The 13,390-nt window shown below is 36.3% G+C and overlaps 1 protein-coding gene across 1 annotated transcript in view; it reads left to right on the forward strand.

Annotated features, from left to right (window-relative positions):
- Positions 1 to 6,512: 6,512 nt before the first annotated feature.
- LOC110451644 (carbonic anhydrase 2-like) overlaps positions 6,513 to 13,390 on the forward strand; it is an 11,744-nt gene continuing 4,866 nt past the window's right edge. Inside the window, exons 1-3 of the mRNA XM_021499764.1 lie at positions 6,513 to 6,643; positions 8,935 to 9,099; positions 10,434 to 10,594. Of these exons, the coding sequence (XP_021355439.1) occupies positions 6,553 to 6,643; positions 8,935 to 9,099; positions 10,434 to 10,594 (417 nt within the window). The 5' untranslated portion in view covers positions 6,513 to 6,552. The remainder of the gene's footprint in view (positions 6,644 to 8,934; positions 9,100 to 10,433; positions 10,595 to 13,390) is intronic.

A 13,390-nucleotide genomic window follows, 5' to 3' on the forward strand; every position in this document is an offset into this window, starting at 1 on the left:
GGGTGGGGGGGGGGGGGGGGGGGTTCCCCCATGAACATTTTGTTTTCTAGAACGTCTCATGTCCTACAACGAAAACACCAGGAACATGTATTTTCTTTGAATTTACTAAAATATTGTTTGAATACCTTTCATTCCGTAATAAGAGGAAGATGCAAAATTGCCGACGAACACAAAATTAATTAAATCAGTATTTTACAGTAAGTTTGCAAAAAATCTCAACCTAACCCAAATCCATCTGGGCCCAGTTGTTCTATCCTTAATTACCTAAAGACAAGAAAAATCTCAAACCAATCTGTTTCAAAGACAAATTGAAATCCAAAACTAAATGTGTATATGACAACAAACACAACGATATATGTATTTTTTTTAGATAGTTCTTAAAAATCACATTTTGATAATCATAAACGGTCTCACTGCATTCCAATTTACTGTTCGAACAACCATTTCAAACTTGATCAACTATTACTGTTAGAATTTTACCAACGTTTTAATCGGTAGTTCAGCAAATTAAGTAAAATTAAATTAAATTTGAAAATATCAAATTAATATGGAAATGGATATCGTAGTTTCGGAATTTTTCTAAAATTTATACATATATACCGTCAGGCATGGCCTGTGATCCGCATTCAAGTACTCGATGCTGGTAGCGTAACGACCAGCCACAAATGACCGGAATATCGCCTCCAAGTGTCGCCGAGCGCTGTCGTCGCGTAGGAGTCCCATAAACTGTGCACGTGCTTACTCCAGGAGTAGAGTATGGCGGTTAGTTCATTAACCTATATTCACGTAAATCGTATTTTCGTTCCGCATACATGACCTCCGTTTCCTCCAAATACACGCCATTTCCGAGTATTGGAGGTGACAGGTTTTTTTTTTACCGGAAATTGATCTGAACCCTAGAACGTGTAAAATCATTCTAAAACCCATAGCTTAGTTCCAAATACAGCTGTAACCAATTATCAGGTCCCTGTGATCAGGTGCGTTAGAATACATAGTAAACGTGAAATCACTTCAGCTTTATAAGCGATTCTGACAATATTTTTATAGAATACAATATATCATAGATGTCATTTGATATGTTATGAGATAATAAATGTATATGAAGAAAGTTCACCTATTTCACACAACATTGTGCTTACACTAATTTGTTTTTTAAGAATATATTTTAAGAATATGTTTTTTATTTAATAAAGGTTTGGTGATTAATATTACCGATGGAGCAGCGGTAGAATGACATAAACTAGTGTCTAACGCAGGTGGATCCTCAAACGTACCAAATCTTTTTAGCGTGTTGATACTGCTCCTGACCATGTTAATGTCAACGGCAACCGCAGAGATACATACCTGCGCGCTACCATGACAACAGAGCGCTTTTCATTGCTGGCAACACTGCTTGTGCACAGGGACGAGGAAAAGACTCGCGAGATTTACCTGAATCACCGATTACCCATCAACCTCTACAACGGGTAACGTAATTGATAAAATAGTGTTGTTATGTTTGTCGGTTTATGTAAATCAAAAACTACATAGAAAGTACAAAATTTAATATTATTCGTATACAAAGTCGTGTTTTATTTGTTAATATTCGGGAGATTGCTAGAGCCTAGTAGAATTTCCCCTCCTGCCAAACACCCTCCTGCGGCGGAACACGCCTCTGATGCTCGACCCTCTGTAAAGATTTAAGATCCTTTAGTTGTGGAAAAACTTTTGAAAAACTAAGTCGGTTAAAGGGAGGTAACTAGTACTTATTTGTTAACCCAACAAACCCAACAAACTTATAACTTCTACAGAAATGTTTACCTTTAAAGCCATAAACAATGATATAATCTTGTATTGAATGTTGAAAAATTGATAAAAAGTAACAAATATACATTAAATTTAAAAATATGTATCGGAACAGTAAGAAGTATTTTATGTTAGCGTTAGTGGACTCACTATAGCATACAGTCAAATACATGTAGCCTATAAATAAACCATTTAAGCGTCCTATATAGCTGCTGGTGATGTATATAATATCATTTCGTCATTCATCGTACACAGATTTTTTAAATTAATAATCGTTAAACCTTCGTGATTCACATACTTTTCTGATCGTATTTCCGGGTCGTTATTTCCGCATTGCATATCTGGTATTTCAATGCCGTAGTGTAAATTATTGATACACTCGGTAAACAATAGTACACAATCTGTTACTGGTAAAATGAGTATGTAATGAATTAAGACTATGCTTCCTGCAATGATCACACGCACTTCATAAGTAAAGCCTCCAATACAAAGACACCGACTCAAGGGAAGGCGCTGACATGAGACCAGACACGGAAAATATGAAAATCGACGAAAACAGTGCTTATTACTTCGTTACAATATTCGCCAGTGATATAGGGATCATTCAAAGGGCCCTAACAATAGTGAGGATATTTGTTTATAATCTTGTTATAATCGAATCGAACCCCGGCCGCCTTGGTAAAAGACAAGAATGTATGAAATGTATGAAAAAATCAATAGTGTTCTGTGTCCAACAACATCTGTGTGTGTTTGTGTCTTTGAAAATCAAAATCCATTTATATTTATTAAAGCATTATTAACATTTCATCAAAGTAGCCTTGTCATTCCTAATTCGCAAGTTTTTTTGTTGGTGACGTAAGAATACTCAAGAAAAGTCTTTGATGTGACACGCCCTATCTTGACGACAATGAACCTGCTAAGTAACCACCGTGTCAAAATTACAAGTACCGCCATATTTTGCAAATCAGACTTTGATTACGACAGTGTCTGTTTGTTGTCTGGGAGATAAATAACCAGTGTATTGTGTGTCAAATGTGATGACACACAATCGTGACAACGAAACGGTTTTTTTCTTATCAAAAAAACATTCCTAGATAAAAGGAGTTACCGTTAAATTGAATTCAACAGTAGGATGTCATCCTGCTAATGCGTTTTTCCAGTCAGGCATCATCTGATGTTTGCAGCAGTGTTCTGTAGGGAACACAGCTGGGATATATCAATAAGAGGGTTTTGTAGAATACAATGGTTCAAAGTAAACAAAAGTAGGGCACTTCGAACACAAGATAAATTGGTTCAGGGTGAAAAAGGAAAGCAGAAATTAAAATGACTACAAAAAAGAGGTTGTGTACGTATACTGTATAACTCCATATAATAATTCAGAAACATGACTTCCATTTTGCTTTGCGGTTTTGGTTTGGTTTAATTTTGTTTAACGTCCTATTAACAGGTAAGGTCATTTAAGGACGTGCCTCCATGTGTGTAGTGTATGCGTGCTTGCGTGTATATATGCAGGAGACGGGGTATGTTGGTGTACTTGCCTCCTTGTGTGTAGTGTATGAGTGCTTGCGTGTGTGTATGCAGGATACCGGGTATGTTGGTGTACTTGCCTCCATGTGTGTAGTGTATGCGTGCTTGCGTGTGTGTATGAAGGAGACCGGGTATGTTGGTGTACTTGCCTCCATGTGTGTCGTGTATGCGTGCTTGCGTGTGTGTATGCAGGAGACCGGGTATGTTGGTGTGCTTACGGCACAAGTTATATGCATTCCTATGTTGTCGTGTGATTGGAGGTGACGAGGTGGGTTAAGTTGAAAGTTGTAACCTATTTTAATAATGCAAAGACATTTATTTATGCAAGGGTAGTTCATATACTTTGTGTTTTGTAGTATTAGTCAATGTAAATTTTGCTTACTACTATTTAAAATGTTGTACGAAGTATAGATTTATGCAATTCGATGTTATGCATTTTGTAAATATGTTCCTTGCTATTTAAAGAAAAACATCGTCGATTTATCTGAAAGTGAACTTGGAGGTCTTGGTAAGGTTTCCTCGATTTTCTCTCATAACATGACAGGGACAGCTTATTACTTAACTGTACGATAAGCGAGACGCTTTCGATTTTCCGACCGTGAACTTTCCCTTTCTTGATACTTTTATCCCTGCATCCCAAACCTACGATGTTTACATATCGTATTTGATTCGCTATTCTCGGGCATGCTCTGATTATCATGAGTTCCATAATAGACGGACAAACTCACTAAAAAAGGGTTTTCAGAGATGCACGCTGATGAAAAGTAGTGGTAGCCATCTTGATCTCATTGGGAAACTTGTAATTTCTTTGTGTGATATGAAAGTCGTCGAATTTAAGTTTTATGGTTAGTGTGCTTTTTAGGTCACCTGAGCTTTAGCTTCGTCTGTCGTCGTGCGTCGTCCGTCGTCCGTCGTCCGTTAACATTTTACATTTTCAACTTAAGCTGAAATACTGGAGAAGGGATTTCATTGATACTTCATAGGAATGTTACTGACATCTCCCTGACCAAGTGTTGTTATTTTTTGGGTTGATCAGAAATCCAATATGGCCGCCACGGCCGCCATTTTGAAAAACTCTTTCAAACTTAAAGTCAAGTTCTGCTAGGGCGATTGAACTGAAACTTGGTAGGAATGATCAACGCAAGGTCCTGACAAAATGTTGTTATTTTTCGGGTCGATCAGAAATCCAATATGTCGTCACCGCCGCCATTTTGAAAAACTATTTCAAACTTAAAGTCAAGTTCTACTGGGCTGATTGAACTGAAGTTGGTAGGAATGATCGACTCATGGTCCTGACAAAGTGTTGTTATTTTTCTGGTCGATCAGATATCCAATATGGCCGCCATCTTGAAAATATATTTCAAACTTAAAGTAAAGTTATACTGGGCTGATTTAACTGAAACTTGGTAGGAATGTTCGACTCATGGTCCTTCCAGACAAAGTGTTGTTATATTTTGGGTCGATCAGAAATCCAATATGGCCGCCATTTTAAAAACTTATTTCAAACTTAAAGTCAAGTTCTGCTAGGCCGATTGAACTGAAACTTGGTAGGAATGATCGACTCATGGTCCTGACAAAATGTTATTTTTCGGGTCGATCAGAAATCCAATATGGCCGCCGCCGCCGCCGCCATTTTGAAAAACTATTTCAAACTTAAAGTCAAGTTCTGCTAGGCCGATTGAACTGAAACTTGGTAGGAATGATCGACTCATGGTCCTGACAAAGTGTTGTTATTTTTCTGGTCGATCAGATATCCAATATGGCCGCCATTTTGAAAATATATTTCAAACTTAAAGTAAAGTTCTACTAAGACGATTTAACTGAAACTTGGTAGGAATGATCGACTCATGGTCCTGACCAAGTGTTGTTATTTTTCGAGTCGATCAGAAATCAAATTCGGCTGCCACGGCCGCTATTTTGAAAACAACCTTTTCAAATTTAAAATCAAGTTCTAATAGGTCGATTTAACTGAAACTTGATCTAGGAATGATCAGCTCATGGTTCTGACAAACTTAAGTTACTTATACTTAACTATGTTTTACTCAAATGGGTACATATTTCAACAATAAAAATAAATACTTGTTTGCTTCGTTGTCACTACTCTGATACTCGCATGCAATACGTGACACGTCTTGAATTGACATAGAGGTGTTGTCGATTATGAAGAAGACACCTTCAGTAACACCTTGGCCTGTAAACATGAATGCGTTCCCTTACCTACTTTCTTGCCGCTGGTTTAAAATCGAAAATGGTATTCGGTCCTAAGACTCTCCTAAGTTCGTGCAGATCATTGACAAAATGTAATTTTTAATAAATTCATCACTGGAATAAGAAATTGGGCTTGAGCACAAAATCAGACTTTGAGCATTAAAACGGTTTCGTGAATACGGGTCCTAGTCTTATTGTCCTTGTATTTTGTCAAGGTTCTCCATCTTTACATTGCCTTTGTTTATATTTTGTCCCAATGTTATCGGTTTCGTGTTCAAACAACCTTTGTTGATACTTTGGTATTCTCTTGTCGTTGTTGCTGCTGTTTTGCCTGGAACAGAACGACTCTTGTGTTATGTAATGTAGTACCGAGGATTTGGTTGTGTAGTATGTGTTATGTAATTATTGTTAATGCATGATTGATCAATTATGGATATAATTAAGGTTAACATATGATTATATCGACATGAGAAAGTAATATTTGGGGGATAGGTTTTCAGTTTTGTTGTGTAACACTTGATGATTTAGTTTCAACAAGACCGCGGACTCCCAACAGATAGTCACCAAACGTCAACGTCCATTTAAAAAACCTTAAATTAAACGTCATGATTCAAATGTTATTAAATCTAACAGAAAGCATTGCGACATTACTATCAAACGTACGTCAAAGAGCGAATATGAGCCTGATGTTTCTAAAGATAGTAACACCGAATCACAAATTACCGATCATCATCCAATATTTGTTGACGTATTAGTGTTAATGACGTATACGTAATTGTAATACTTATTGCTATACATCAGTACTTATTAACACTGTGTTCTGTCACATATTTCCATAATCCAAGTTGTTTTTCCAATTAACCGTTGAAAGAACGCCCCAAAATTAAATTAGATATTCACATTGATTGTAGCTTTAACCAGAAATGTAGAAACATACTGTAGCCGATTGATTGAACTTGTCCCTCAAAATCAATAATGCATGATATAATAACTTCCCCGTGTGCTGTACTGTGCGCGTGCGATACGTATAACATGGAGGGACGCACTCTTTTCGTTCTTGTGACTGTCGTTTACCTAGTGGAAGCAAATCACGACTTTAACTATGACGATCAAGGCGATCTCGGTAAGTACATTTTATTTACAAAATATTTTATGAAATATAATTTCATCAGTACATGTTTCTCCTGTTTTATATCAATTCTCGTGTGTGACGATACTTTGAGGCTTTCTCCCTTAGTTTACTGGGTTGACTTTTGTATTTAAAATTTCACAATCTTTTTCCTCACTTATTTTTTTCAGTTTTTAATGTGATATTTTCTAAATTTCATTTTCTGTGTTAGTCAAAATTTACATGTTACATGCATATCAGTTGGAATTGAGTCGTCAGCCTTTCTTCAAAAAATGACAATATAACTTCATAAGAACACAAATCTAGACAAGAACCATCTGTCAAAATTGATTAATGGACAACAAAGGAAATCATGTCTTGCATTCAAATATAGCTTACAAGTTTACATAATCAATATAAGATATACGAGTTAATTTTGTTGTAAACTTCTGCAATCTTCTCTGCTGAAAGGAACTGATGGATGAAATATGAATTTAGAAACAATTGCAACAAAGTATCATATATAATCATACATTTATATCAATTACAGAATCAAAATATTAATTTATATAAAAATCACTGTAGTTAGTGCAATATGAAGTACTGCATAAATACAATGAATATACATTTAAATAATTTTGTTTGGCGGTACGTTGAAATCAATCGTTATGTGATTTTTTCTTGATTCCTGCTGTAGCATAATTTGCCAAAATGATCGGACAGTCATTTTTGTGGGAGTAAAGTCGTTGTTCTATGGTTTCCAAGAAGCTGGAACTTCATGCGTTAGTTCTTGAACATGTTTTCACGCACATGAACACTGTTGCCTAATCTGTTGGCTATTTAGGTCCGCTGAATTGTTCTAGTGTTGTTGTTTTTTTTTTTTTTTTTTTTTTTTTACAAATTTTAATTCCTCAGCATTTTGATATTCTCATTTTCATAGACCTTTGACATATGCATATGCGAATATTCAGTGGTTGTTGGAGGCTGCCAGAGTTGAGGAGCCCTGGGATCAGCCCCCCGACCAAGAAAGTGTCCACTCGCAGGTGGTCTTTCACTATTCGTACACCTTACATTCAATAGCTATGTTTATACATGTGTTATATATCAATATATATTTTATATAGTTATATTAAGTTTGTAAGTTGTCCCCGCGCATGCATGTATCAGCCACCCCAAAACTGTATCCGTCTGCGTCATGTCCCTGTAAAGTCTTTTACTTTGCACCCGGACAAGAATGGGGACGTCCATTACCTACATGCACGCGGTATATTACTGTTCTAGTGTTAGAAAACATAGTTATGTAACCAGGACATCGCGAGGACGTTACCGTCACTTGTGCCTTTCTGCAACTGTGAAAAACGGTTCAATTACTGTAAAAGTGGAAATTTGCGAGTTGCGATCCTTTACGCGGTGTGGACATTTTTGCGTTGGCACTGGTTCTGGAATTTATATATTATAGCTATAATCTATATACTCTATGAATAAATATTTGCGGGCAGCTATTTTCGCGCTCATTTGCTCAACGCGAAAATCGCAAACATTTCCACACCTCGTATATTTCCACTTTTACAGTAAGTTATGGCAAACAAAAGCAGATATGTTTCCCTGTATTTCTGAGCTTATTTAAGATGACATGTAATAGTATCTTCAATACAATAGATAGTTTGATTACAATTGTCCTTATGGTGATTTGGTAAGGAGATAAATAAATGATTAAATTGGGATATTTATAAAGATTTAATTATTTGTATTCTTCCTACTGGTGTAAATATTCGTGTACTCAAATTCTTAATTATTGACTTAAGTTTCACTAATCTTTTATCATAGTTTAATTGAGGGATTTGATGTAAATCTACATGAAATTCTATACCTTATACCATACATTTTTGACTTCCCCATTGCAGGTTCCATTCCGGATAATATATCTCATCACTGTACTTTTTACTGCCTATCCATATAACTTGTGTTTTACTTTTATTTATTTTAAGACCAGACATTTTTTGCAAATAAATTAAGCTCTTTTATTGATTCTTTTAATGATTGTTTCGTTCCATCTAAAATGAGAGAGGTATCATCTGCATATTGTGAGAGAAGTAGTGGAGAGTTGTCTATATCTTTACCCCTAATATAGTTATTATTTCTAAGTCTAATTGCAAGTATTTCTGAACACAAAATAAAAATGAAAATTTCTTATCAGTTAACATTTACTTGTACATATTGATGATATAAATGAGAAAAAAATGCACAGAATGAAACCAATACGTTGTATGTACAAAATAGTGTACTTTTCTTGATGTCTTGAACAGATCCTTCCCACTGGAAATATGTTCCCGGATGGAGCAAGTGTGGAGGAAAAAGACAATCTCCTATCGATATCAATACGGAACACTTCACTTCCAATGACGAAAACAATAACGTCTTCCTGTTGAAATCTGAGCACAGCACAATCGATGGATATTTTGAAAATAATGGTAATTCAAATGTATATAAACGACTATAAGTGGTCGGGTGGCGCAGTGGATTACGCACTCGGCTTTCACTCGGCCTGGGTTCAATTCCTCTATCGGACGTGAAATGATATTGGATCACCTGCCAACACATGGGTTTTCTCCGGGTACTCCGGTTTCTTCCCACATTAAGACCCCTCGTGCGCTAAAATCTTGGCCAGAAAGAGTGATTTTATAAGTTTTAATAACTTGTTTCATAATTGTTGTAGAACAAATACAGTTATATTTATATTAACGAATATAAAAATGTTCTTTACATGTGTCCTCACATCAAAGATATAACGGAACAAACATTTTATGATATTCACTTACGTATTTCCTCTCTTTTTCACTCATATCATTATAATGTTTCTTTTGTCCTTTTTAAATGTAGACATTATTCTCGGAACTGAGGACCATGTACGTAGCGAGTCATTGAGTGCACTTTGTAAACTGCAACATCAAAACCCCATGCGCGCTATCATCAAAACCAATAAGGCTGATTCATAATATAAGTTGATAAGACTTGTTTCATTTTCGCTGTAAAATAAATTGAAATAATCAAAGTTCTAGAAATGATTGAGGTATTAGGGCCTATGTCTGACACGTGATCTGAGGGGCTGACGTAGCATGGTTTGTGAAATGTTGATTCTAAATTATAAGACGACATCTGATTTCTTTTTATACAACACATGTCACAATGTTAATGGGAGGTCAATCTCTTAAATACACATTACTGATAATATCGTCTAGTACACTACGGTTTACTTCCACACGATTTAATAAATCAGCTGATAACTAAATAATGGCTTAAAAAATACGAGTGACTGACATCTAATGACAGCAGACACACGTGTTTATTTCAACAAACATTACACACACGCTTAAGCTCATTGTACGTAAATACGCTCAATACTGCTCAACACTGAAGTTACAACACTGAAGTTACAACACTGAAGTTACAAAACTGAAGTTACAAAATTGAGAGATCGAAGTCCATACTACAGCTTTAACTCGATATAACGTCCCTTGATTTATTTGCAGCCTCGCTTACCGCCATCATATCACAGTAGGATTTTCTTAATCATGTCTCCCTCGATGCACCGACAAACATTGACAATTTAACGAACAAATTTAATACATGTACCACACCAAATTGTATGACGCAAGCAATTGCCAAGCTCAGATACTTGTTGTTTATTATTCAATACAAATTAAAGCTTTTTGATGTTGTTATCACTTCTACAATATGTTAGACAGCAGACAGTTTAGGATTTGTGTACGAGTATCTTGCTACAGTTACGGTTTTGCTGTTAAAGGTCATGCACCAACGTTCCAGAGCAACCTTAATTCAAGTGGGACATTGCAACTAGAGTCGCAAGGAAAAGCGTACGATTTCCGAAATCTGCATTTCCATTTCGGGGTAGAGCCCAGCAACGGGTCGGAACATTCCGTCGACGGGAAATATTATCCTGCAGAGGTAAGTTAATTTATGATGGGAGATAAATAATCATTTTATCCCATAACACGTTATATTGTTAGTTTTTGTTGTAGTTAACTGGTGCAAAAATAAAAAATAAAATAAAATAACAACCCCGAATCGTAATTTTAACTCAAAATAAATAAAACTAGGGCAATATATGAACAAAAGCAAAAATAATTTTGAAAAGTTACAAGGATTATGAAACCAGGTGTTCCGGAAGGGTAAGCGTCTTCTGCTTCATGGGCGACACTTATCATGTAAATCTAGGCCAATCCAAGTAATGTCATATCGTCAAAATGAGAACTGGGGTAAAGACAACAAAATAACAAGTCACACACATGAGCGTAACAACAAGTCACACACATGAACGTCATAATAAGTCACACACATGAGCGTAATAACAAGTCACACACATGAGCGTAATAACAAGTCACACACATGAGCGTAATAACAAGTCACACACATGAGCGTAATAACAAGTCACACACATGAGCGTAATAACAAGTCACACACATGAGCGTAATAACAAGTCACACACATGAGCGTAATAACAAGTCACACACATGAGCGTAATAACAAGTCACACACATGAGCGTAATAACAAGTCACACACATGAGCGTAATAACAAGTCACACACATGAGCGTAATAACAAGTCACACACATGAGCGTAATAACAAGTCACACACATGAGCGTAATAACAAGTCACACACATGAGCGTAATAACAAGTCACACACATGAGCGTAATAACAAGTCACACACATGAGCGTAATAACAAGTCACACACATGAGCGTAATAACAAGTCACACACATGAGCGTAATAACAAGTCACACACATGAGCGTAATAACAAGTCACACACATGAGCGTAATAACAAGTCACACACATGAGCGTAATAACAAGTCACACACATGAGCGTAATAACAAGTCACACACATGAGCGTAATAACAAGTCACACACATGAGCGTAATAACAAGTCACACACATGAGCGTAATAACAAGTCACACACATGAGCGTAATAACAAGTCACACACATGAGCGTAATAACAAGTCACACACATGAGCGTAATAACAAGTCACACACATGAGCGTAATAACAAGTCACACACATGAGCGTAATAACAAGTCACACACATGAGCGTAATAACAAGTCACACACATGAGCGTAATAACAAGTCACACAAATGAACGTAATAACAAGTCACACAAATGAAAGTAATAACAAGTCACACAAATGAACGTAATAACAAGTCACACACATGAGCGTAATAACAAGTCAAAACCATGAGCGAAGTAACAAGTCACGCACATGAGCGAAATAACAAGTCACACATGTACACATGAGCGTAATAACAAGTCACACACGTGAGCGTAATAACAAGTCACACACATGAGCGTAATAACAAGTCACAACCATGAGCGTAATAACAAGTCACACACATGAGCGTAATAACAAGTCACACACATGAGCGTAATAACAAGTCACACACATGGGATAAGTAACAAGTCACACACATGAACGTAATAACAAGTCACACATGTACACATGAGCGTAATAACAAGTCACACACATGAACGTAATAACAAGTCACACAAATGAACGTAATAACAAGTCACACAAATAAACGTAATAACAAGTTATCATGAGCGTAATAACAAGTCAAAACCATGAGCGAAGAAACAAGTCACGCACATGAGCGAAATAACAAGTCACACAAGTACACATGAGCGTAATAACAAGTCACACACGTGAGCGTAATAGCAAGTCACACACATGAGCGTAATAACAAGTCATACACATGAGCTAAGTAACACGTCACACACATGAGCGTAATAACAAGTTAGCATGAGCGTAATAACAAGTCATACACATGAGCTAAGTAACAAGTCACACACATGAGCGAAGTAACAAGTCACGCACATGAACGTAATAACAAGTCACACAAATGAGCGTAATAACAAGTCACACAAATGAACGTAATAACAAGTCACACAAATGAACGTAATAACAAGTCACACAAACGAACGTAATAACAAGTCACACACATGAGCGTAATAAAAAGTCACACAAATGAGCGTAATAACAAGTCACACAAATGAACGTAATAACAAGTTAGCATGATCGTAATAACAAATCACACACATGAGCGTAATAACAAGTCACACAAATGAGCGTAATAACAAGTCACACAAATGAACGTAATAACAAGTCACACACATGAGCGTAATAACAAGTCACACACATGAGCGTAATAACAAGTCACACACATGAGCGTAATAACAAGTCACACAAATGAGCGTAATAACAAGTCACACAAATGAGCGTAATAACAAGTCACACAAATGAGCGTAATTACAAGTCACACACATGAACGTAATAACAAGTCATACACATGAACGTAATAACAAGTCACACAAATGAGCGTAATAACAAGTTACACACATGAACGTAATAACAAGTTACACACATGAGCGTAATAACAAGTCACACAAATGAGCGTAATAACAAGTCACACAAATGAACGTAATAACAAGTCACACACATGAACGTAATAACAAGTCACACAAATGAGCATAATGACAAGTCACACACATGAGCGTAATTACAAGTCACACAAATGAGCGTAATAACAAGTCACACACATGAGCGTAATAACAAGTTAGCATGAGCGTAATTACAAGTCACACACATGAGCGTAATAACAAGTCACACACATGAGCATAATGACAAGTCACACACATGAGCGTAATAACAAGTCACACAAATGAGCGTAATAACAAGTCACACA

Source organism: Mizuhopecten yessoensis, unplaced genomic scaffold, assembly GCF_002113885.1.
Source record: "Mizuhopecten yessoensis strain PY_sf001 unplaced genomic scaffold, ASM211388v2 scaffold6135_2, whole genome shotgun sequence".
NCBI lineage: Eukaryota > Metazoa > Mollusca > Bivalvia > Pectinida > Pectinidae > Mizuhopecten > Mizuhopecten yessoensis.